The following is a 24,363-nucleotide window of genomic DNA, read 5'->3' as shown; positions in this document are numbered from 1 at the left end:
ATCAGATTAAGACAGAAGTGCAGTAAAAAAAAAAAAAAATCACACCATTTAATAAAATGGTAGGAACAGAGCAAACGTAGTCAACACATAGACAGAGTTCGGTAACCAGGATGGGAAGTCAGAACAAGCCAGAGAAACAGGAGTCCGGAGATCAGAGAAGTTAGGTGCAGCAAACAGGATCAGGAACCAGAAGGGAAGTCAGCCAAGCAAAAAAGGCTTTCACAGGAAAAACACAGCAAAGTCCGGATACATTGACCAAGGCAAAGGCACTGAAGATCTGATCCAAGGAGTTCATATACCCAGCAGCTCCAGCAGGAAATGAAGACCAGTTGAGTCACTGTGAAAGGAAGAGTCTGACAATTAACCGACAGCTGAGGACAGACACTTACTGGCCTTCCCAAAGCTGCCTGGACTCCTAGGACACCATAGCACTATTTCCCTGCTGTGGTAATTATAACATAAAATCACAGCAGGTTGACTCAATAGCGCAAACCACCGTACCCGTACGGCAGCTGTGCATGCGACACTGTGGGTCTCGATGGTGACCGGCGACCCGCTATCACGGCACACCGACAGAACAAGGATCTGCCTATGTAAATAAGGCTGATCCCCATTCTGAGGAGACATCAGAGAGATTTGCTCCTCCAAATGTGTTCTGGTACAGCAATCTTTGTAGTGTTCCAGTGAGCCCAGCCCCCACACAGAACACAAAGTTAACCCCCTTGATCGCCCCCTTTCCTGGCAGCATCATTTATACATTGATCAATGCATTATGTTAGCACTGATCATTGGAATAAGGTCACTGGTCCCCAAAAAATTTCACTTTGGGTCAGATTTGCTCGCAGTCATGCACAAAAAAAAAAAACCCCACAGAACGCCACCATTACCAGTAAAAACAAAAAATAGAAAAGTCTATAAATCTTTCCCTAAGTTTGCAGACACGATAAGTTTTTCGCATACCAATCAATATACATTTATTGATATATATTATTTTTTTTACCAAAAATATGTAGACTATATTATGACCTAAACCAGGGTTCGACAAATTCCGGGCGCCAGGTCGCCGCTGCGCCTAGAATTAGCAACCTGGTGCCTGGGTCAGCACAGCTAAATGAATCTTGTGTCTCGGTCTGGGATTGGGACTACAAGTCCCAGCATTCACTGCAATACACAACCTAGGTTTGGGACTACAAGTCCCAGCATTCACCACAATACACCTCCTAGGATGGGGACTACAAGTCCCAGCATTCACCACAATACACCTCCTAGGATGGGGACTACAAGTCCCAGCATTCACCACAATAAACATCCTGGGATGGGAACTACAAGACCCAGCATTCACCACAATACACCTCCTAGGATGGGGACTACAAGTCCCAGCATTCACCCCAATACACAGCCTGGGGTTGTGGGGAGACTACAAGTCCAGACATAGCCAGCTGTATACTGAGCTCTGTATACAATTATAACGCAACCAGCTGTATACTGCGAACCTGTCATCCACCTGCTCAGCGGAAGAGAATTTTTTGCTGAGCAAGCAGATTCCACGTAGCAGAGGCGCCCGTGTGCAAGGGGCCTAAGGTGGCATGAGTTACTGGATCTCCTATCATCCCCACCTTGCTGTACTGTGAGCTGCTGCCCATCACACGATCAAGCCTTGTACACACTGGCCGAATGCCGAGCGACATTGGTCGGTTCAATAAAAACTGTCTGCCATTCGGCCCGTGTGTATGGCAGCTGGTTTGACAGAAGCCAGCTATTCGGCATGCTGGAAAAAAAAAAACTGGCTCCTAACTTTTCTAGCTGGCTCCTAGATTTCAAGCAAATTTGACAAGCCCTGACCTAAACTGATGAATACTTTTTTTTTTATTAGTGCAACAGGTACCATCATACCTGAAGGACACAATACATGTAATTAAACTGTTGTCCCAATTAAAACCTAGTGGTCATACTTGGATGGTGACAGCGGATGTTACATCGTTGTACACCATCATTCCACACAAGCTGGGGATAAAACGGCAGTAATATATTAATTTGGATCGTTTTTCTAAAATACCTAAACAACCACCACCATCCACGACCACTACAACAACCACGTCAACAACAACCAAGACAACAACAGCAACAGGCATTTATCATGGAATTGCTCCAATTTGCAGCAAACCACAATTACTTTTGGTTTGACCATCAGTATTATCGACAACGTGGTGTGGCAATGGGGGAAAAATATGCCCCTAGCTTGGCCAACCTATTTATGGCCAAGTGGGAGGAGGACATCATCTATGTGAACTGGAGTCCATATTTAATCTTTTTTGCTAGGTACATTGATGATGTCCTCCTCCTATGGGATGGAACTGGCCCGCAGTTAGACCAGTTTTTTTCCTCTATTAACAACGATTGGGGCATCAGATTTGTGCATGAGGCGAGCCAAGACCAAAGTCATTTTACTATAACTAAGGATGTAAACGGTTTTAAAACAAAGTCCTATTTCAAACAGACCAATCACAAAGCATTTATGCCTTTGGGTAGCTGTCACAATGACTCCTGGTTAAAGTCAGTCGCCTAGAGTCAGTTTATCAGGACGAGACAAAACTGCACGGCTATGGAAGACTATAAACTCCAAGCAGGTATATTAAAGAACGGACTACAAGAGAAAGGTTATGATGTGGATTTTCTGCAGGCCACTATTGAAGTGGTAGCTAGGATCGATAGATATATGCCATTGGATGCTGGCCCTAGGAAGGCCAAGGAGAGCACAGTCATACCTTTTATAACAACTTTTTCGACTCAACACTACTTGATAAAAAAAAAAAATCATACGTAAACATTGGCACCTGTTGGGTAATGACAGGATCATTAGAACTTTACCAGCCAACCTGCAGGTGATTTTTAGAGGGGTCCCTTCTCTTAGGTATGACTCGGCCACGCTCGGCTCATCTCGCATAAAGGCTAGGAGGCGGCACAGGGCGTAACCGCGAGCGGAGCCGAGTGTACTGCGCACGGTATATGTCGGTGGCAGCGCTCAGACAGAGGATCGGCGTATAACGCACACCCACGATTTTCAGGGGAAAAAAGTGCGCGTTATACGCCGATAAATACGGTACATTACATAAGACATTATATAATATTTTAAAAAACTATTTGCATAAGCTTTTTTGTTTAGCAAACTACACAGGCATTTGAAAAATAATTCAATCCATGTAAAGGGAAAAACACAAAAACCTCAAAAACAACATCACTAGCACATTAACTCACCTAAATCACTTTTTCTTGCAATAACTGTATCACAATGAGGACAGTGAAATTTGGCTACATTCTCAGTATGTTTCTGCAATATATGCATTTTCATTGTTCCACTCTGCGTAAACCGAGCATGACAAATGTAGCATTCATATGGCTTCTCACCTGTGTAAAAAAAAATGAACTAAATAAAATGGTAGTAAAAATGGGTCAAGAATCATTACCATTGGCATCACTTACAAACCTTAGACAAACCTTTGAAGCAGCCAAGTGACTCCTGGGACCAATTCGACTTAATCATGTCAAACCCAGGCCAATTGTGACATTTTACATACTGCAAATGTAAAATTAACTGTATTTTTACTACAAAATCTTAGAACCCCCTAAACATATATATATACTATATAGGGGTATCTGATGATACTACAATGAACAAATACATAGTAAAATGGCTACTACATATACAAACACCAAAACTAGCATAAAAAGTGAAAAAAGGTGTAAAACTATCAAAAATCACACATGTGATAAAGTCCTGTCCATAAATAAGGATCAGATCTAGCAGTCCAGAAATTCCTCCACAGATACCCCCCTTTTTTTTCACTGTTTAGTTCACCCACGATTCCGTCACTCCTCGTTCCCTTTTCACTTCCCATTCCCTCCCTCAAAGCGCAGCTACCATACTTTACATTATTATCACTTTTTCTGTTAGGATCAGATCCACAGGTGCTGCTGCAGTCCCCCCCCCCCCCCCCCCCAGTCCATCAGACAGTGCCGGAGTTCTCCATTTCTATATCGATTTAAATCTATTCTCTAAAATCTTGGCTACCCGACTGGCACAGTATTTTCAGACACTGGTACACATTGATCAAGTGGGCTTTATCTCTACCAGAGAGGCTAGAGATAACACCATTAAAGTACTAAACCACCTTCACGTAGCAAATTCTAAAGATGCCCCTTGTGTATTTTTAAGTACTGATGCCGAAAAGGCATGCGACCTAGTAGACTGGAATTTTATGTTCTCATGCTCGGTCACATCGGTCTGAGAGAGAAGATGCTTGGTTGGATAGGCAAGATATATGCTAAACCTAAAGCGCAGGTAAAAGGTGAATGGTCTGCTCTAGACTCCCTTTAATATTGGAAATGGAACGAGACAGGGATGCCCCTTGTCACCCCTCCTTTTTGCTCTCTCTCTGGAGCCATTCCTATGCAAAATAAGATTGAACCCAGACATACAGTGACTGCCAGTGGGAGACTCAGTTTAACCGCGCAGCCTAGGCGGACGATTTACTTTTCTCTTTAACGAATCCAACGATTTCTCTGCCGAACCTTCTTAAGGAATTTGACACATATGGTGCTCCATCAAATCTGAAATCAAATTTTTAAAAATCTGAGGCTATGGTAGTTGCTATCCCTCCCACACCATGTGGACTATGCAGTCTAGCTTCTGTTTTCAATGGACAAACCTCAGCTCTAAAATATTTAGGCACATACATCCCAACTGACATCTCGCGCACCCATGACCTCAACTTCCCACCCATCTTGGCCAAGGTTCGCACTCTACTAGAGAGTTGAAATAAAAGGACTACACGCCTGGTTCGGCAGATGCAACCAGTAATTAACTAGTAAAGTACGTCTGCGTGAATCAGCTGCTGCCTCCCCTCAAAGTCCCTGAGACCAGAGTCTAGGTATTTGTCTAATATAAAGGAAAAAAGGGGATGAGTGGCGCTGCTGCCCGCTGGGATTATGGTGTGGTACTCAAAGGGCTATGTGCATTTAAGCAATAGGATTAAAATATATATATACGGCTTGCACTAATAAATCCACCTCACAAGTCAGGTGATGCTTAAAAAAAAAAAAATTCCTTTACAAACCCTTTATCTTAATAGCTTCCTTTACCTTAATGCAGTGCTGTTTTCATGTCCTCATTGTTCGTTTTTGCTCTCAAGTTGCTGTAATTCTTCTCTGATCTCCACACTTCCTGGTTGTCCGTTTCCTGATAACCACAGTACTAGGAGCTTTCTCTCTGTGGTCACCAACTTCAATGAGGTGTGATTACCGTGTGTCTGGTTTCTAGTTTCGTTTTCCAAACTATCACTGCTCTATGGCTCTGTATAGCACAGAGGCAGGAAATAACATGCAAAAACAAAACTAGATGCAAAAACAAAACTAGAAACTACAGGTACATTATATGATTGATTTTTATCTATTTTTAATCGTTTTTAAAAGGAATCAGTTAACTATTATGTCTCTATACCCTGTAAACAGTCATTTCAGCAAAAAAACGTTTTTCCTTTACAACTCCTTTAAATCAAATGGATGCTTCACAGTGTAAGTGAATATAAACAAAATAGGCACATGGAAGCTAGATAAACCAAAACTAGGTGAAGGAAAATAAAACAAAACCACCCCTGAAGCAAGAACCACCCTGAAAATCGTTGTTCCTAGGTATGTAGGTGTGGGTGATCTTGGAGTTTAGGTGCCTAGTTTAATATGTGGGGGTGAATTCCTTGAGGTTATAATAACCTGTGCATGCAAGTGTTAGGCTTGGTGAAAAACTTCTAATGAATAATTGTGAAACAACCTTTTGTGTACTATCAAAAAACAAAAAAGGTAGCAAAATGCGGGATGGGACATATACACATCCCAATCCCTCAAAGGAGTAGTATGAAAAACAGTGAGAAACAATGCAATAAAGAAATATATAAAAAAATATAAAGATACACAAAAGGTTGTTTCCCAACTATTCGTTAGAAGTTTTTCACCAAGCCTAACACTTACATTCACAGGTTATTATAACCTCAAGGAATTCACCCCCACATATTAAACTAGGCACTTAAAACTCCCTGAGATCACTCACACCTACATACCTGGGAAGAAAGATTTACAGGGTGGTTTTTACTTCAGGGGTGGTTTTGTTTTATTTTATTTTCCTTCACCTAGTTTTGGTTTATCTAGCTTCCATGTGCTTATTTATTGTTTATATTCACTTACACTGTAAAGCATCTATTTGAGCATCACCTAACTTGCGAGGAGGATTTATCAGTGCAAGCAGTATATACTGCATATATTTTTTTTAATCATATTGCTTAAATGTACATAGCACTTTGAGTATCACACCACTATCCCAGCGTGCGGCAGCACTACTCACCCCCTTTCTTTTCCTGTAAATTTCATAAAAATGTGTATTCTACCTAAATTCCCTTTTCTTTTCCAAGCCCTACCTATACAAATAACACACTGGTTTTAAAACCGAGTGCAGGCCCACTTCACCCAATTTATTTGGGCTCACAAAAAACCCTGCTTGCGTTGGAACATAATGTCGCTTCCCAATCAAAACGGAGGTCTGGCATCAGACAATATTATCAAGCCACTTACCTGGGTCAAACACTTGACTGGAGGCAAAATTGACAACTAAACTCTGGGTGCGAATAGAACAAGCTCAAACTAACACACCCTTAACCACTTCAGCCCCGGAGGATTTGGCTGCCAAATGACCGGGCCACTTGTTGCGATTCAGCACGGTCGCTTTAACTGACAATTGAGCGGCCGTGCAAAGTGGCTCCCAAACAAAATTGATGTCCATTTTTCCCCAACAAATAGAGATTTCTTTTGGTGGTATTTGATCACCTCTGCGTTTTTTTTTTTTTACTATAAAAAAATATCCCCAAAAAATGTATGTATGTATGCATGCATGCATGCATGTATGTATGTATGTATGTATGTACATACATATACACACACACACATTTTTGGTTAAAAAAAAAACATCCGTAGTAAGCGTTTATTGATTGGTTTGTGCACAAGTTATTTGCGTCTACAAAATAGGTGATTTTTTTTTTTGCTAGAAATGGCGGCGATCAGCGATTTTTATCATGACTGAGACATTATGGCAGACACAGACACTTTTAATGCTATTTTGGGACCATTCACATTTATACAGCGATCGGTGCTATAAAAAATTCACCGATTACTGTATAAATGTTACTGGCAGGAAGGGGTTAACCCCTAGGGGGCTAGGAAGGGGTTAAGTGCAGCCTAGGGAGTGATTTTAACTGTGTGGGGGCGGGGCTTACTGTGAGACAACACTGATCCCTGCTCCCGATGAGAGGGAGAAGACGATCAGTGTCCTGTCACTAGGCAGACCAGGGAGATTCCTTGTTTACACAGGTATCCCCCCCCCCCCTTCTGCCTCTCAGTGACACAATCGCGAGACACAGACGGACATCAAGTCCGCAGGTCCCGTGGTCACAGAGCTTGCGGCAGGGGCTAGCCGACGGTGGCACACCCACACGTCAGCAAATTTAAAGAGACGTACCTGTACTCCCATTTGCCTGTCCGAGCCATTTTGCCAATGTAAAAGTGCGTTCGCTGGTCGACAAGTAGTAAAAGAGTGCGCTCTGGTGCTATAACTCCCTTGCCCCCAGGACTGAAATCCCATCCGCTGTTAGGGACCACACAGCACCCAAGTCGTCATGCAAACTTCCCTGACATTGGACAATTAACCGCTATACCCAATACTAGGACACCCAAAATTCATGCCAGGTCTTCATCCCACAGAGTACAGAACTGAGAAACTTAGGATACGAACATGCCTCCAAGTTTGTAACTACGGGGTGCTGGCCGTCCATACCGGAGCTGACCGCGACAGGCGACTACCAATAAAAAAAATTATATTTGAAAACAAATAAGTTTGCTGCACAACATTTAGACAAGCATGTGAAATACTGGGAGAATATAGCCTGATCAGATGAGACCAAAATTGAACTCTTTGGATGCCATTACACCAGGGGTTGACAAATTTGTTCGGAATCTAGGAGCCAGCTAAAAAAGTTAGGAGCCAGAAAACGCACCCTGTCCCGACGAGCTTGCGCGCAGAAGCGAACACATACGTGAGCAGCGCCCGCATATGTAAACGGTGTTCAAACGCAATTTTGAAGCGTGACATGTTGGGTATGAATTTATTCGGCGTAACATTATCTTTCATAATATAAAAAAAAAATGGGGATAACTTTACGGTTGTCTTATTTTTTAATAAAAAAAAGTGTAATTTTTTTCCCAAAAAAGTGCGCTTGTAAGACCGCTGCGCAAATACGGCGTGACAGAAAGAAAATTATATGTGTAATTTATGCTCCTAGACGCCTGAAGGTGCTACTTGGATGTTGAGCCTCTGTATGTGGCTAGGCTGTGTAAAAGTTTGACATGTGGTATCGCCATACTCAGGAGTAACAGAGTATATTGGGAGGTTATTTTTGCTATGTACATGCTGTGTTAGAAATATCTTATAAATTGACAACTTTGTGTTAAAAAGATAAAATAAAAAATAGAATTTTTGTACTCACCGTAAAATCCTTTTCTCTGAAGTTCATTGACGGACACAACACTTTAAATCTTGACCTTAGGGTTATATCGCCACTAGGGGTGCAACGGATCAAAAAACTCACGGTTCGGATCGTTCCTCGGATCAGGAGTCACGGATCGGATCATTTTTCGGATCAGCAAATGAAAAATTTGCAGCCTCCCTGTGCCTCAAATTGCCACCTCCCTGTGCCCCAAATTGCCGCCTCACTGTGCCCCAAATTGCCGCCTCACTGTGCCCCAAATTGCCGCCTCACTGTGCCCCAAATTGCCGCCTCACTGTCACCCAAATTGCCGCCTCACTGTCACCCAAATTGCCGCCTCGCCAGGGTGGAAGAAGTGAGAGGGCAGCCAGCAGGGCTGGATTTCCTTTCCCTGCCACCCCAAGGCCAGGTTTTGCAATGCACCCCCTCCCCACCAACCGAACCACCCCCCGGAGAATAGCAGTTGGATGGCAGGGGCGGCACGGTTAGTTCAAATATTTTTTGTTTCTTTTTTTTTTTTTTATTACATTATCACTTTTTTTTTTTTTTAGCTTGTCGTTTTTACTTTTTTAATTTTTGTATAATTTTCTTATTTTTAATATTTTTCTTCTTCTTTACTTTTTAATTACTTATTTTTTTATTAATTGAATTATTTCTTATTTTTTTTTACATTTAACTTTATTGCTATTACACAAGAGAAAACAATTCCGTGTGTCATAGCAATTGAAGGTGACAGGTTCTCTTTGTTAACCCTGTCAGCTCCAAAAACAGTCCTCACAGTTGAGATGGTTAGAGCATAGCTTACCCATCTCACTGTGTGCTATTTGCAGCAAGGACAGGAGACTCGTCAGCTGGGGGAGGAGGAACGAACGGACAAAAGGCAGCTGGAGGGGGGGGGGGACGGACGGACGGCAGCTGGGGGAGGGAGGGGGGGAACGGACGGACGGGAGGGGGGGTTATCAGAGCCAGCAGGGAGAAGTGTGGGGGGAACGGATGGACGGCAGCAGCACATTCTCTGCTAGAAACCAACTGAACTCACCGCCCGTATGTTTAAACGTCTCCACTCCTGCTCGTACACAGCCCCACCTCCTCCTAAGCCCACGTTGTAATAGACAAAACACATCAGCGCATTGGACACGCATTCTGTCTATCACAGCGTGGTTAGGAGCAGGCGGGGCTGTGTGCAAACAGCGGAGACAATTTCAATGTTTTTTTACCGCTTTGCTCTGCAGTCCCGCGGCACACCATGGATCACGTGTGTGCCGATCCGAAGTCATTGATCCGTGCGGATCACGGATCAATGACGATCCATTGCACCCCTAATCGCCACCTTCAGGAGAGGACTAGGAAGAACATGTTAAAAAGCAATAACTGTACAGTACCGCCCAGGCGGCGGTTCTACTTGGCTATAACCCCTCACTCTGCATCCAGCAGCTCAGTTCGTCAAAAAGCAGTAAAAAAAAATAGGAGGGGTGGGTGCTGTGTCCGTCAATGAACTTCAGAGAAAGGGATTTTACAGTGAGTACAAAAATCCTATTTTCTCTTTTGTTCATTGACGGACACAGCACTTAAAATCTTGACCTTAGGGACGTCCCCAAGCAGTGTCAAAAAAACGAGGGGTGGGAACAGCAAACAACTCCACCCATAAAAACCAGAGCTTCTCAACGGAGGAGTTGCAACCTTAAACAGCCGCCTGCAAAACCTTGCAAGCCGAAGGAAGCATCCGCAGATGCACTCACATCAACCTTATTACATTTTAGTGAAAGTGTGAACGAACAGCCAGGTCGCCGCCTTACACACCTGGGAAACGGACGATTGATGTCGGAAAGCCCAGGAGGCACCAATTGCCCTGGACGAATGTGCTATGACAGGAAAGAGGAGCCCGCCCTTTCAAGGGATAAGCCTGGATTACGATCTGTCTAATCCACTGAGAAACGGTTGCCGACGAGACCGGCAGGCCCTTCTTCAGACCAGGCAACACCACAAAGAGTGAGTCCGGCCTCCGAAACGGAGCTGTAGCAGTCAGGTACACCCACAGAGCCCAGACCACGTCCAAGGAATGCAAAGTAACCTCCTTAGAATAAGACGGCCGAGGACACAAGGACGGAAGCACAATGTCCTCATTAAGATGAAATGCTTAAACAACCTTAGGAAGAAAAGAAGGCTGCGGGCGTAGCATCGCCTTATCTTTGTGGAGGATCAAGTAAGGAAACGTGTAAGACAAGGCTGCCAACTAAGAAACCCTCCTAGCGGAAGTAATAGCCACTAGAAAGGCAACCTTCTGAGAGAGTGTCAAAAAAGGGGATCTCCCTAATGTTTTCAAACGGCGGGTTCTGAAGAACCAAGAGCACCAGATTCAAATCCCACGGAGGCAGCAGTGGTCGAACCGGAGGGGCCACATATCGAACCCCTTGCACAAACGTACTCGCCAAAGAATGAGTCGCGATATCTGCCCCTTAATGGTGCTTAAGGCAAGCTTTTGATCCACTCCACGCTGCAAATGAGCAGAATCCTGGAAACCGAATATGTATGTGGACGCCACCCCATCTCCTCACACAGAGATGTAGGCCTTCCATGTGAGAAGATGATTTCCACGCCCTCATCATAGTGGAGATTACAGAGTCCAACAGACCACGGTCCCTTAGTACCTGACTTTCAACAGCCATGCCGTTAAAGCCAGCGTCTTTACAGTCGGGTGAAGAATAGGGCCCTGCGACAGAAGGTCCTCTCGCATTGACAGTCGCCAAGGAACATCCACCACAATTCACACTGTCAGCGTACCAGGGACGCGGAGGCCAATCTGGGGCAATTAGAATCACCGGAATGCCCTCGGTCCCCACTCTGCGAATCAGAGTGAGGAGTTTTATTGGGGGGGCATAAATCAGCCGATAATGCCCCCATGGAGCCACCAACACGTCTGCCGCGTCCGCCCAGGGATCCTTGGACCTGGCCACAAACCTCGACACCTTCTGATTGAGTCGAGAGGCCAGGAGATCCACATCTGGCGTGCCCCATCTCAGACAAAGGAGTCGAAAGACCTCCAAATGTAGCGACCATTCCCCTTGGTTCAGCATCTGGCGACTTAGAGCTCTTTGTTCCTCCTTGATGGTTGGCATACGCCACCGGCATGGTGTTGTCCGACTGGATCCTGACTGGGATTCCCCGCAGCCTCAGTGACAACGTGGAGAGGCACTGCCTGATCGCCCGAAGTTCCAATACATTCCTGCGTCCAGCGACCCTGTGCCGACTGTACGACCTAAAATCCCCCCCAACCGCTCAGACTGCCGTCCGTCGTGATCACCGTCCAATGAAAAGGAAGAAACAACTTCCCGGATTGAAGGGCCGGAGACCTCAGCCACCAGACCAGGGATTCCCTGACTAGGTGGGTGACCCGAATATGACAATCCAGAGACAAGAGATTTGTCCCATTTGGACAGGATCTCCTTTTGCAACACTCGTGTGGAGCATACAGAACCGCCTCGAAAGTGGCCATCATGAGGCCCAGGACTCGCATTCAAAAACGCGACGACCACTTGTGGGACGTCAACGGCTTCACTGTAGCCTGAAGAGTCCGCAGCTTGTCCGAAGGGAGAAAGACCTTCGCCTCTGAGGAGTCCAGAATTACCGACTCGGGTGTCTGGAGTACCTGGGCTTATCAACACCGACTTTTGGAGGTTGAGAACTCAACCGAACTCTCGAAGAGTCTGACTGGCTAGCGCCACAACCTTCTCTAATTCTGAGGTGGAAGCTACTCTCAGGTCATCCAGGTAGCCCACGATAGCGATTCCTCGCAGTCTCAGTAAAGACAGAATCGGGGCGAGCACCTTGGTAAAAATCCTTGGTGCAGACGCCAGGCCAAAAGGGAGAGCTACAAACCGATAGTGCTCCTCCCCGACTGCAAACCGCAGAAACCTCTGATGCCCGACGCATATGGGGACATGCAAGTATGCGTTCTTGATGTCCAGGGATGCCAGAAAGTCCCCCGGATGGAGTGCAGCGACCACAGAGCAAACCGATTCCATCCTGAATCTTTTCAACTTCACAAATCTGTTAAGGGCCTTGAGGTCCAGAATCGTACGGACCCCTTCCTTTTTTGGGACTACAAACAAAATGGGAGTAGAATACCTGTAATCTTTCCTGCGACGGTACCGGCATCATCACCTTGCACAACAGCTGGTCCTGCACTGCCCCAACAAGGCTCGCTGGAAGATAAGGGTTTGGGGGGGGGGGGGCCTGTTTGGCGGACAAGAGAGAAACTATCTTGTATCCTGATGAAACCACTTTGTAGACCCACTGGTTGGAAAGCAGGGAGGTCCACCAAGCCGCAAACTACCGAAGGCGACCACCCCCCCACCCAAGAATCGGGTGGGGGCAAACCTTCATGCTGTCGCAGATTTGTTCACAGGATTGTTTGGCTTGCGAAACCAGGGACGCTTCTGTCCCTCAGTAGACATCTTCTTGGTCTGGGAACGCTTACCCACCGCCCTGGACAGACGGAAAAAAAAAAAAACGCTTTTGAGCGGAAAAGGAAGGTCCTGGCCTACGGCGTGGCTCCTTACCCTTTCTGGATTGTGATAGCAACGTACTCTTACCCCCAGTAGCATTTTTAATAATGTAATTCCGCGAGGCACCAAAGAGACCCTCTCCCTGGAAGGGCAAATCTGCCAGAGCGATCTTAGAAGCCTGGTCCGCAGACCAGGATTTTGGCCAAATCAGGCGCCGTAGAACCACAGCAGATACTGAGGCTCTAGAAAGCAAGGGGCCGAATCGCAGACATACCTAAGGCCCTGCAACAATTGGTCTGTTAGTTCTATGCAGACCGGGAAGCCTGTTGCCTTTCCAACTCACGGTGCAACAATTTTGCCCATTCAGCAAGTGTCTGGGAAACCAGGGCCACAATGTTCTGGCCACAATGCTGACCCCACCACCATACCAAGGACCGGGAAACCGCCTCGGTCCTTAAAGGCAGGGGTCCCCTTCACCGGCATTGTGGTCATCTTATTTAACATGGAAACCAGGGGGTCCACAATCGGGGGAGATGTCCAAAAATGGACAACGCACCGCCATGCGTTTTGGGACCGAGAAGGCCCGCTGCGGGCGTTAGAGGTCGACCGATATGGGTTTTTCTCTGGCCGATGCCGATATTTAGAAATCAGGGCGGCCGATATATGCCGATTTTTGTGGCCGATATTTTAGGCCGATTTTTTTTTTTGGTGGCACTGGATGCCACTAATTGGCACTGGAAGATGGCAGTAGCAGAAGGCACTGATTGGCAGATGGCACTTATTGGCACTGGCAGGTTGCACTGGATGGCACTGAAAGATGGTACTAGCAGATGGGACCGATTGGCAGGTGGCACCAACAGGTGACACTGGCAAGTGGCACTGACTGGCAGGTGGCACTAATTGGCACTGGCAGATGGCACTGATGGCTTTAGTTGGCACTGGTAGGTGGCACTAGGTGGAAGGTGGCACTAATTGGCACTGGTATTGGCACTGGCAGGTGACACTGGATGGATGGCGATATTGGCACTGGCAGGTGGCATTGGCAGATGGCGCTGGATCGCAAGTGGCACTGTCAACCCCCTCAGTACAGACCCCCTCTCCCTCCAGTATAGACACCCCCCTCCTCAGTACAGACCCCCCCCTGCCCCCCGTAGTACAGACACCAGAGCGGTGTGTGTCCCACGAGCGCGGGCTCCTCCTCCTCCTGTGTCGGTGTAAACAGAGAGAAGGGCTGCCGCGCTGGGTGTACCAAGATGGCTGCAGCTCCGGAGCTAGGCCGAAGCCGCGGCCTTTCCTGATGCTGTGACCACGGCGGCAATCCGCGGATTGCCGCCACGGTCACAGCATCAGGAAAGGCCGCAGCTTCGGCCTAGCTCCGGAGCCGTGGCACCGCTAGCGGCCATGTTAAATATCGGCCTAATTTGAACAACGGTCGACCTCTAGCGGGCGTTCCCATTCTTTGTAAATAAAAACTTATCAAAGTTAGGTAGGGAAACACCTAAGCCGTGCGGGCTGGCCTTTGGGACCCCAAGGGGACTGACACCTCAGTAGATTGCCCCGCCGTATACTCCATTTTTAGGGTATGCCACAGTGCTGTGATAAGTGCTCCTACAAGCGCCCTTTCCTGCGCTGACCAGGACACAGTCATCTTCACTGTCCGAATAGTCCTTGTCCACATCCTCTGAAAAGTCTGAACAGGGACCGGTTGCCACAGCAAGTCCTTAGTCTGAATCAGAGCTTTCCCCAGAAGACGGTGGGGGAAGGGGGCATTTTTTACCCCCCTTGCACCTGCACGCCGCTTCCACCCTGGCAACAAAGGACTCCAGGACCGCTGACAAAGTGCCCACCAGCACCGCAGGGGCACCGGTTGCCACAATAGGGATTTCTGGGGAATAAGCGCCAGCTTCTGACGCCATGCTGACCCACACTCGCCCGACATCCGTTGGGGGCCCAAGGCAAGGTACACAACAAGTCCACCTTCCTGGCTGCCATAGACTGAGGGGGCCCCCCCCATATGACTCACCACCCTGACCCAGGTACTGCGCTGCTGCTGTCCACTCTCCCTCACGAGGTGTTCTGTGTGAAATTTTCGCCGTTCAGCTACTAGTCTCCCAGCGCTAGAGGCAAAAACAAGCCGAGACTGCAAGAAAATAGCCGCCGGCCGCCTCTAGAGGCAAAAACCGGCCAAGACTACAAAAAATGGCCGCCGGACTCCCTGGCCACAGCATAATGGCCGTGAACACAGGGAGAAAGAAGGCAGTCCCCTGTACGGGTTGGCTGTCGGCCACGGCACAGCCAGCAGTAGCCCGATCATGTGTGCGCCCCGGAGCATATGGCTCACCGGCCACCCCTGGATCAGACAGGGTATGTCGTGACTGACCCAGCGTGTAGCTAGGGCCTGCTCACACTCTATGGCCGAACTGGGGAGACTACCAGAATCTACAGTCAGGTCCATAAATATTGGGACATTGGACAATTCTAAACTTTTTGGCTCTATACACCACCACAATGGATTTGAAATGAAACGAACAAGATGTGCTTTAACTGCAGACTTTCAGCTTTAATTTGAGGGTAGTTACATACAAATCAGGTGAACAGTGTAGGAATTACAACAGTTTGTATAGATGCCTCCCACTTTTTAAGGGACTAAAAGTAATGGGACAGATTAACAATCATAAATCAAACTTTCACTTTTTAATACTTGGTTGCAAATCCTTTGCAGTCAATTACAGCCTGAAGTCTGGAACGCATAGACATCCCCAGACGTTGGGTTTCATCCCTGGTGATGCTCTGCCAGGCCTATACTGCAACTGTCTTCAGTTCCTGCTTGTTCTTGGGGCATTTTCCCTTCAGTTTTGTCTTCAGAAAGTGAAATGCGTGCTCAATCGGATTCAGGTCAGGTGATTGACTTGGTCATTGCATAACATACAACTTTTCCCTTAAACTCTTTGGTTGCTTTTGCAGTATGCTTCAGGTCATTGTCCATCTGCACGGTGAAGCGCCATCCAATGAGTTCTGAAGCATTTGGCTGAATATGAGCAGATAAATACAAGAGAACCAGTTCCATTGGCAACCACGCATGCCCACACAATGACACTACCACCACCATGCTTCACTGATGAGGCGGTATGCTTTGGATCATTTGCAGTTCCTTTGCTTCTCCATACTCTTCTCGTCCCATCACTCTGGAACAAGTTGATCTTGGTCTCATCTGTCCATAGGATGTTCGAGAACTGTGAAGGCTTTTTTAGATGCTTGGCAACATCCACCACAGTTGTTTTCCGGGGTCTTCCGGGTCATTTGGCGTTGATGAGCTCACTGGTGTGTTCTTTCTTTTAAAGGATGTTACAAACAGTTGATTTGGCCACACCACATGTTTTTGCCATCTCTCTGATGGATTTGTTTTGTTTTTTTCAGCCCAATGATGGCTTGCTTCACCGATAGTAACAGCTCTTTGGATCTCATATTGAGAGTAGGGCTGCAACTAACGATTATTTTCATAACCGATTAGTTGGCCGATTATTGTCTCGATTAATCAGATAATGGCCTTAAAAAAAAATGGCATTTTTAAAAAAAAATTGGAAAAATTGTTGTTGGGCAGATTACAAAACACAAATTGCCGCAAAAACACATTACATGCTTTTCTGCAGCTTCTCCATTGAAGTATATTGAACCAAAAAAAACAAAATGGCACCGTTTTGCGTTAAAAAGTCCTTGCCCTTTCCAAATACGCAGCAGCTGAAAAAAAATCATGGATCTGAACGTGTCCCATAGAAAAACATGTAAATGAACTGTAGTGTGTTTCTGCAAAAAGCACCAAAAAACAGAGGTGTGACCCCGGCCTGATATGTTTAGTAACATAATGGGGTTAAAAAAACACAAATAAGTACAAAAAGAGCAAATAATCGCTACTGTAAGGAGTTCATTTTTTTTTCTGTGGGACAGTGAAAGTAATATTTACAGTAGCGATTTTCTTTTTTGTACTATAAAGGGCTAATTTTAGTTTTTTTAACCCCATTATGCCAAATGCAATAGCATACTTGAAATGAACTCTGGACCTTTTATCTGCTCCTTGTAAATGGGATAATGAGGGAATAACACACACTAGGCCATGGAACAGCTGAGCAGCCAATTGTCCCATTACTTTTGGTCCCTCAAAAAGTGGGAGGCACATATACAAACTGTTGTAATTCCTACACCGTTCACCTGATTTGGATGTAAATACCCTCAAATTAAAGCTGAAAGTCTGCAGTTAAAGCACGTCTTGTTCGTTTCATTTCAAATCCATTGTGGTGGTGTATAGAGCCAAAAAGACTAGAATTGTGTCGATGTCCCAATATTTATGGACCTGACTGTATATTATCCAGTCTGTCACCCAGCCCAGCTGTTGATAGATCAAAAATCTGAAGAAAAAAAAACTACAAAAATCCCCAAGACCAATGGGAGCCAGGTCCTTCTACACTAGGCAAAGTGAGGGGTTATAGCCAGTAGGACCTGGGCGGTACTGTACAGTTTTTGCTGTATTAACATGTTCTGCCTAGTCCTCTCCTGAAGGTGGTGATATTAAACTTTAAAAGATTTAAAGTGCTGTGTCCATCAATGAACAAAATGATATATAGAGATAGAGATATTTGGTGGTTCTATGTAATTTTCTAGCAAAATATACAGATTGACAGAAAAAGGGCCTGCTCGCCCTATAGTTTATTCTGTGTAGAAGATACAAGTTCCTTCATCTCCTCCGCATTCCTTCTCATGTCGAGACTGCTCCGCATGCTTTATTTTCATGCAAAGAAGTCACTCCTAATGTCATGGAAGGGATCGTTGCCCCAATATGACACCCCTGGTTGAAATTAGTCAATGACTCTCTTCCCCTGTATAAACTTAACTTTTGAAACTCAGGAAAAAAAAACATTCCACAAAATTTGAGTTAGATGCTTAGCTAGTCCCTCGACTCTTAACCCGTGTAACTATGGTAGATATGTCCCTACATAACTCTGCTGGCTATACACCCCACACTGACAAATGATATGGTTTGATCAAAATAAACCGATGGGAGTCTATATAACCTGTACAATCAATGACCACAGGGAATGTGTGCGACAATTTTGCAAATGCTCATTGTCTGTTCTTTTTGTACATTGTTTATTTTCTGTATGTCCGTTTTAAAATGCAATATCTTTAAAGGCCTCATGCCCACGGACGTTTTTACAGCCACTTTTATGAGCATTTTTTACAGCTTAAAAACGGCTCTCCATTTTAGCCTATGGCCTCATGCCCACCATGACGTTTTTGAGCTGTAAATGGCCAAGCCGTTTTTAAGCTGAAAAAAAAAAAAAAAAAAAAAGAAGAAGGAGGAGGACCAGTGCGTTCTGAAGCTCCAGCATTAGAGTTGTAAAGACGTCAGACGTCGGTAAAGGGTGTTAAACGCGATTTAACGAGGCTTAACGCTGTGTTAAGCCTCATCCGGCGTTTCTTTCTCTATTAAAAAAATCAATGGTTCCCTATGGGAGCCCATTGATTTGAATAGAGGTCGCACCAGAAGTCGGATCAAGATGATCCAACTTGCGGGGCGACTCGTCACGCGAAGAATCTTGAAGGGGAACCCCGCGAAAAGGTTCCTCCCAGGATGGTACCAGACCCTTTGGTCTGGTATGAATCTTAAGGGGAATCCCCCACACACGCAAAAAAAACGGTGTGGGATTTCCCCCAGGATACATACCGGACCCTTATGCAAGCACGTAGCCCGGTAGGTCAGGAAACAGGGCGAGCACCCCCCCCCCCAGACCATACCAGGCCACATGCCCTCAACATGAGGGGGTTGGTGCTTTGTTTTGCTATAAAACATAGCCAAATAAAAATGTCTTCATACATTTTGGCCAATATGTATTCAGGTACATATTTATTGTAACAAAAATAAAAAATCCAAGAAGCGTATATTGATTGGTGTGCGCAAAAGTTATAGCGTCTACAAACTATGGGATAGATTAATGAAATTTCAATAATTTTTTTATTGCGACAATGGCGGCGATCAGCGACAATGGCGGCGATCAGAGACAATGGCAGCGACAATATTGTGGCAGAAAAAAAATCAGGACACTGATACTTTTGGGGGACCATGGACACAAATACGTTTGATCAGTGCTAAAGATATGCATTGTCACGACACTGGCAAAGATGGGGTTAACATCAGGGGCAAAGTGTTAAATATGTTCCTAACGTGCTACACTGTGTGGGAGGTGCTTTTACTATAGGAAGGCAAAGGTCCTTTCTCCGGCTTAGCAGGAACACAGGATCAATGCTTTACCTACTGACATTACAGCAATTTGCCTTGATCATCGTTCTGGCTCTCTGACCAATGATTGGTGGGTACTGGTGGACAGAGCATGTGGTACTAGCAGATCAGCTCCAGCTGTGTAATCAGTGGGATCGGTCACCGGCAGTGCACATGTGTGCCCCAGACTCAGGAGTACATAGTACGTGATCCTGCTCAGGCCACCGTATATGTACAGTTTACGACAACAAACGGTTAAATTATCCATAGACGACACTTTAAAAGCCTTTACAGCAGTGGTTCTCAACCTGGGGGTCGGGACCCCCTTGGGGGTCAAATGAGGATTTGCCAGGGGTCCCCAAACCTGGGCTGTTCCTGAAGCCTGCGGCTGCCCACTCGGCCTCTTCACAGTCGTCCATTCACGGCATAGCTGGGAGGCAGAGACTAGAGATCAGATGACTGGTGAGGAATGTGAAGTAGGAGGGGCTGGAGGAGACCCTATCTGCTGATTTCAGCATAGGTGTCACTGCTACGAGAAACCACAAAGTTGGAGACACAGTGAGTAACACTAACCTGTGATTATAGTTGCCTTTAAAAGTTCCCACTATAGTTCTCAGATCAGCCGATGACCTTCATCAAGAGCACCTAAGTTGGCTAATCCCAACTCCCCAGCAGCACTGCCACTGATCCCAAACTCCCCACCAGGGAGTAAGAGAAGTAATAAAAATAGAGAATACATGAAAGGGAGAGGAAAAGGGGGAGGAACAAAGAAAAAGGGAGAAAAAGAATAAGAGAAAGAACAAGAAAGACATCTAGAGAGGCATGGGGATAACAAACAAGAAATTAGGATAGAGAGATAAAAGTGAAAGAAAGGAGAACAAAGAATGAGTTGTACATCCTAAAATGTATCATAAGGGGTTTTAATACTGTACGAGTGGAAGGGACTCAGGGAGCGCTAAATATACGTGGGTTAGGGGCGCAAAGTTCTTGTCTTGACTTGGGTGCCAAAAACCCACGATAGGAAAATAATTTTACTGTTAGGGGTCCCCACAACTTGGGAAATTTTATCAAGGGGTCACGGCACTAGACAGTTTTAGGCACTTTAAAAAAAAAAAGTACAATATTTTTCTTAAAAAAACGATTTACATTTATTGTGACAGCATGGGTACCGACAGGTACTCTTTACTGAGAGATCTGGCATCCAATAAACCCCTGATTTCTCATCTGCTCAGAAAAGCAATTGATCAAACCAAGATTGATTTAATTAAATGCCTACCTAGCCAGTAATGGCTAGTAAACAACTGAAACTGGAAGTTACTCAACACGTCGCTTCCGGCTCCGGCACTGTCACAGAGGGGGGAACCAATGTTCCTACTCATCCTCTGTACTCAGCTGGCCTAATCTAGTGTAGCAGTCCCAGGCTCCCCAATGGCACAGCAAAGTTCAGGAATAGCAACGGCAGAGGGCTCCCCCCTTTAACATGTAAAATTAATCAAGGGGTTGTAGAACCATTTGATCAGTTTTACACGAAAGAGCATGACTGACTATTTTTTTTTCAAAGATACCAGTATCATGGCTTCAGGTAACCACTTGTTCACCGAGATATACAGGTACGTACTAGGGATAGGAAGTATTTAAAACAAAGCACAGGCCAAAAACCCTTTACAGGCAAACCCCAGCGTGCACCAAAAAGGTCTAGGTCTACCTCTGATTGCAAAGACCCAGTAGCTAAGAAACATCCAGATCTTACTAGTTAGTGGGAATGCTCTATAGCATTCCCAGTATTGTTATTCGTTTTTTATTATTCTTATATTCTTATAATATTAATATTATTATTATTCTTATTAGTGGGAATGCTATAAATAGCATTCCCAGTATTTGTTTTTTATTGGTGGGAATGCTCAATAGCATTCCCAGTATTGATATTCGTTATTAGTGGGAATGCTATATTTAGTATTGATATTCGTTTTTTTATTATTCTTATTCCGTACGTTTTTTGGCTCTGCGTAACTTCTGCATACTTTCAGCTATTGAGACCATTCAACTTTTAAAATGTGCATCTCATTCAGCTAATGATGGGACTTTTTTTTCTACTATTTATACTTTTTAAAATATTAAGCTTTTAGACACTTTTTTTTAACATTGAAGTCAATGAGAACATGCTTTTTACCCCTTAAAAGCTTGGCTTTTCAGTTTGATATCTTTTACAGTTTTTGTGAAAAAGCAGTTTAAGTTTGGTGATTTTTTTCAGAAAATGTTATCGATTATAATGTGTTTCTATGGGGCTGGTTTAGAGTGGGATGATGACATCATTAGTGCAGAGAGCTGTAAAAAATAAAATTATCTTTATAAAGGGGGAACAAATTGCTCTCACTCCCACAAGCTCTACTTGTCCTACACAATTTATATATCAAAACGTAAGTATTTTTGTCTGGTTTCAGGCAATATGCTCAGTTTTGTGATACGCATTTTACTTTTGGTTGATGGAGCTTCTAAATGACAAGAGTTCAAAATTCTCTTCCATTGACTCATGTAAAAAAAATCTATAAATCTCCCAGCAAAACGTACACAGAACCTTGTTTTTAAATCGCTGACATGCCCACATTTTTAAGTTTATCAACATAAATTTTAAATTTTATGACCAGGCAAGTCAGGAAACTAATTTGCAGATAGAGAAAGGAGCTGTGTGATATTAGGCATCCTGATCACCCCTCCACCTCAAGAGGCTTTCTCCACACCAGGGAAAAAGCCTCACATTACTGTGTGTAGTTACAGACAGAAGAACAGGAAGTGAGGGTTTCTCAGAAGAAATAAGGACATTTAAAAGCAGAATCAAATGATGAGGTAAGTGAAAGAGGACTGCACTAAGGTAAAGGTAGCTATTTAGGGAAAATTTGTTTTACCGTTACAACCCCTTTAATGATCAAAATTAGGCTTTATAAGTACTGAAGGAACACTGCTTGTATGTCCTAAAGATAGTGTAGTGGTCATGGTGAATGGCTTTGGTGTGGGCTTAGCAATTCAGCTATTCAGCATTCCCACACATTTTCTGCAGGAAATGCATTTTCTAGTTAATTTTAATTTTATTCCGTACGTTATTTGGCTCTGCGTAACTTCTGCATACTTTCAGCTATTAAGACCATTCAACTTTTAAAATGTTCAGCTCTTTCAGCTTATGATGGGACTTCAACTCTTTTTCTACTATTTTTACCTTTTAAAATATTAAGCTTTTGGACACTAACATTGAAGTCAATGAGAGTATGCTTCAAACCCTTAAAACATTCTTCCCCTACCAAAAGTTTCAGCTCCTTCATACTTTCACCTACAGACACCAAACAAACTTTAAAATGTTCACAAAATATTCAGCTATGCGGCTATACCTTTTCAGTTTGATATCTTTTACAGTTTGAGAAAAAGCATTTTAAGTTTATCAATTATACAGTGTTTCTATGGAGCCGTTTAGAGTGGATGATGTCATCGCTAGAGCAGAGAGCTTTAAAAAAAATGATCTTTATAGAGAGGGAACAAATTGCTCTCACGCTCACAAGATCTACTTGTCATACACAATTTATACATCAACACATAGGTATTTGTGTCTGGTTTCAGGCAATGTGCTCAGTTTAGTGATATGCATTTTACTTTTGGCTGGATGAGCTTCCAAATTACAAGAGTTTCACACTTTCCTCCATTGACTGTCATGTATAAAACTTCAGATTTTCCATCGAAACGCATAGAGAACCTCTTTTTTTTTTTAAATCGCTGACATGCCCACATTTTTAAGTTTATCAACTTGCGTTCACAAAGGCCATATGTCTCTAACGGTGAAGTCGCTGTTTCGATAGCATGTACGGTTGTGGATTTATTAAGGTTTGTTTGAAGGGTTCTCTCACTCATTAGGTGTGGGGATTTAAGGGGTTGTAAAGGTATTTTTTCCCCTAAATAGCTTGCTTTACCTCAGTGCAGTCCTCCTTCACTTACCTGGTGTGGAGAAAACCTCTTAAGGGGGGAGGGGGCGACCCCTTAAGTGATCAAAAATAGGCTTTATAAGTACTGAAGGAACACTGCTTGTATGTCCTAAAGATAGTGTAGTGGTCATGGTGAATGGCTTTGGTGTGGGCTTAGCAATTCAACTATTCAGCATTCCCACCCATTTTCTGCAGGAAATGCATTTTCTAGTTAATTTTAATTTTATTCCGTACGTTATTTGGCTCTGCGTAACTTCTGCATACTTTCAGCTATTAAGACCATTCAACTTTTAAAATGTTCAGCTCTTTCAGCTTATGATGGGACTTCAACTCTTTTTCTACTATTTTTACCTTTTAAAATATTAAGCTTTTGGACACTAACATTGAAGTCAATGAGAGTATGCTTCAAACCCTTAAAACATTCTTCCCCTACCAAAAGTTTCAGCTCCTTCATACTTTCACCTACAGACACCAAACAAACTTTAAAATGTTCACAAAATATTCAGCTATGCGGCTATACCTTTTCAGTTTGATATCTTTTACAGTTTGAGAAAAAGCATTTTAAGTTTATCAATTATACAGTGTTTCTATGGAGCCGTTTAGAGTGGATGATGTCATCGCTAGAGCAGAGAGCTTTAAAAAAAATGATCTTTATAGAGAGGGAACAAATTGCTCTCACGCTCACAAGATCTACTTGTCATACACAATTTATACATCAACACATAGGTATTTGTGTCTGGTTTCAGGCAATGTGCTCAGTTTAGTGATATGCATTTTACTTTTGGCTGGATGAGCTTCCAAATTACAAGAGTTTCACACTTTCCTCCATTGACTGTCATGTATAAAACTTCAGATTTTCCATCGAAACGCATAGAGAACCTCTTTTTTTTTTTAAATCGCTGACATGCCCACATTTTTAAGTTTATCAACTTGCGTTCACAAAGGCCATATGTCTCTAACGGTGAAGTCGCTGTTTCGATAGCATGTACGGTTGTGGATTTATTAAGGTTTGTTTGAAGGGTTCTCTCACTCATTAGGTG

The 24,363-nt window shown here is 44.3% G+C and overlaps 1 protein-coding gene across 3 annotated transcripts in view; it reads right to left on the bottom strand.

The window, feature by feature from the left end:
* The window catches only part of CTCF (CCCTC-binding factor), a 260,150-nt gene that overhangs the window by 92,902 nt on the left and 142,885 nt on the right, over nucleotides 1–24,363 (bottom strand). For all 3 annotated transcript variants that reach the window (XM_040328784.1, XM_040328783.1, XM_040328782.1), the window contains exon 6: nucleotides 3,256–3,405. In XM_040328784.1, coding sequence (XP_040184718.1) covers nucleotides 3,256–3,405 — 150 coding nt within the window. The remainder of the gene's footprint in view (nucleotides 1–3,255; nucleotides 3,406–24,363) is intronic.

This window comes from Rana temporaria, chromosome 11 (assembly GCF_905171775.1).
Source record: "Rana temporaria chromosome 11, aRanTem1.1, whole genome shotgun sequence".
Taxonomy (NCBI): Eukaryota; Metazoa; Chordata; class Amphibia; order Anura; family Ranidae; genus Rana; species Rana temporaria.
The sequence above is the reverse complement of the archived record's forward strand: the minus strand, read 5'-3'. Positions and strand labels throughout refer to the sequence as shown.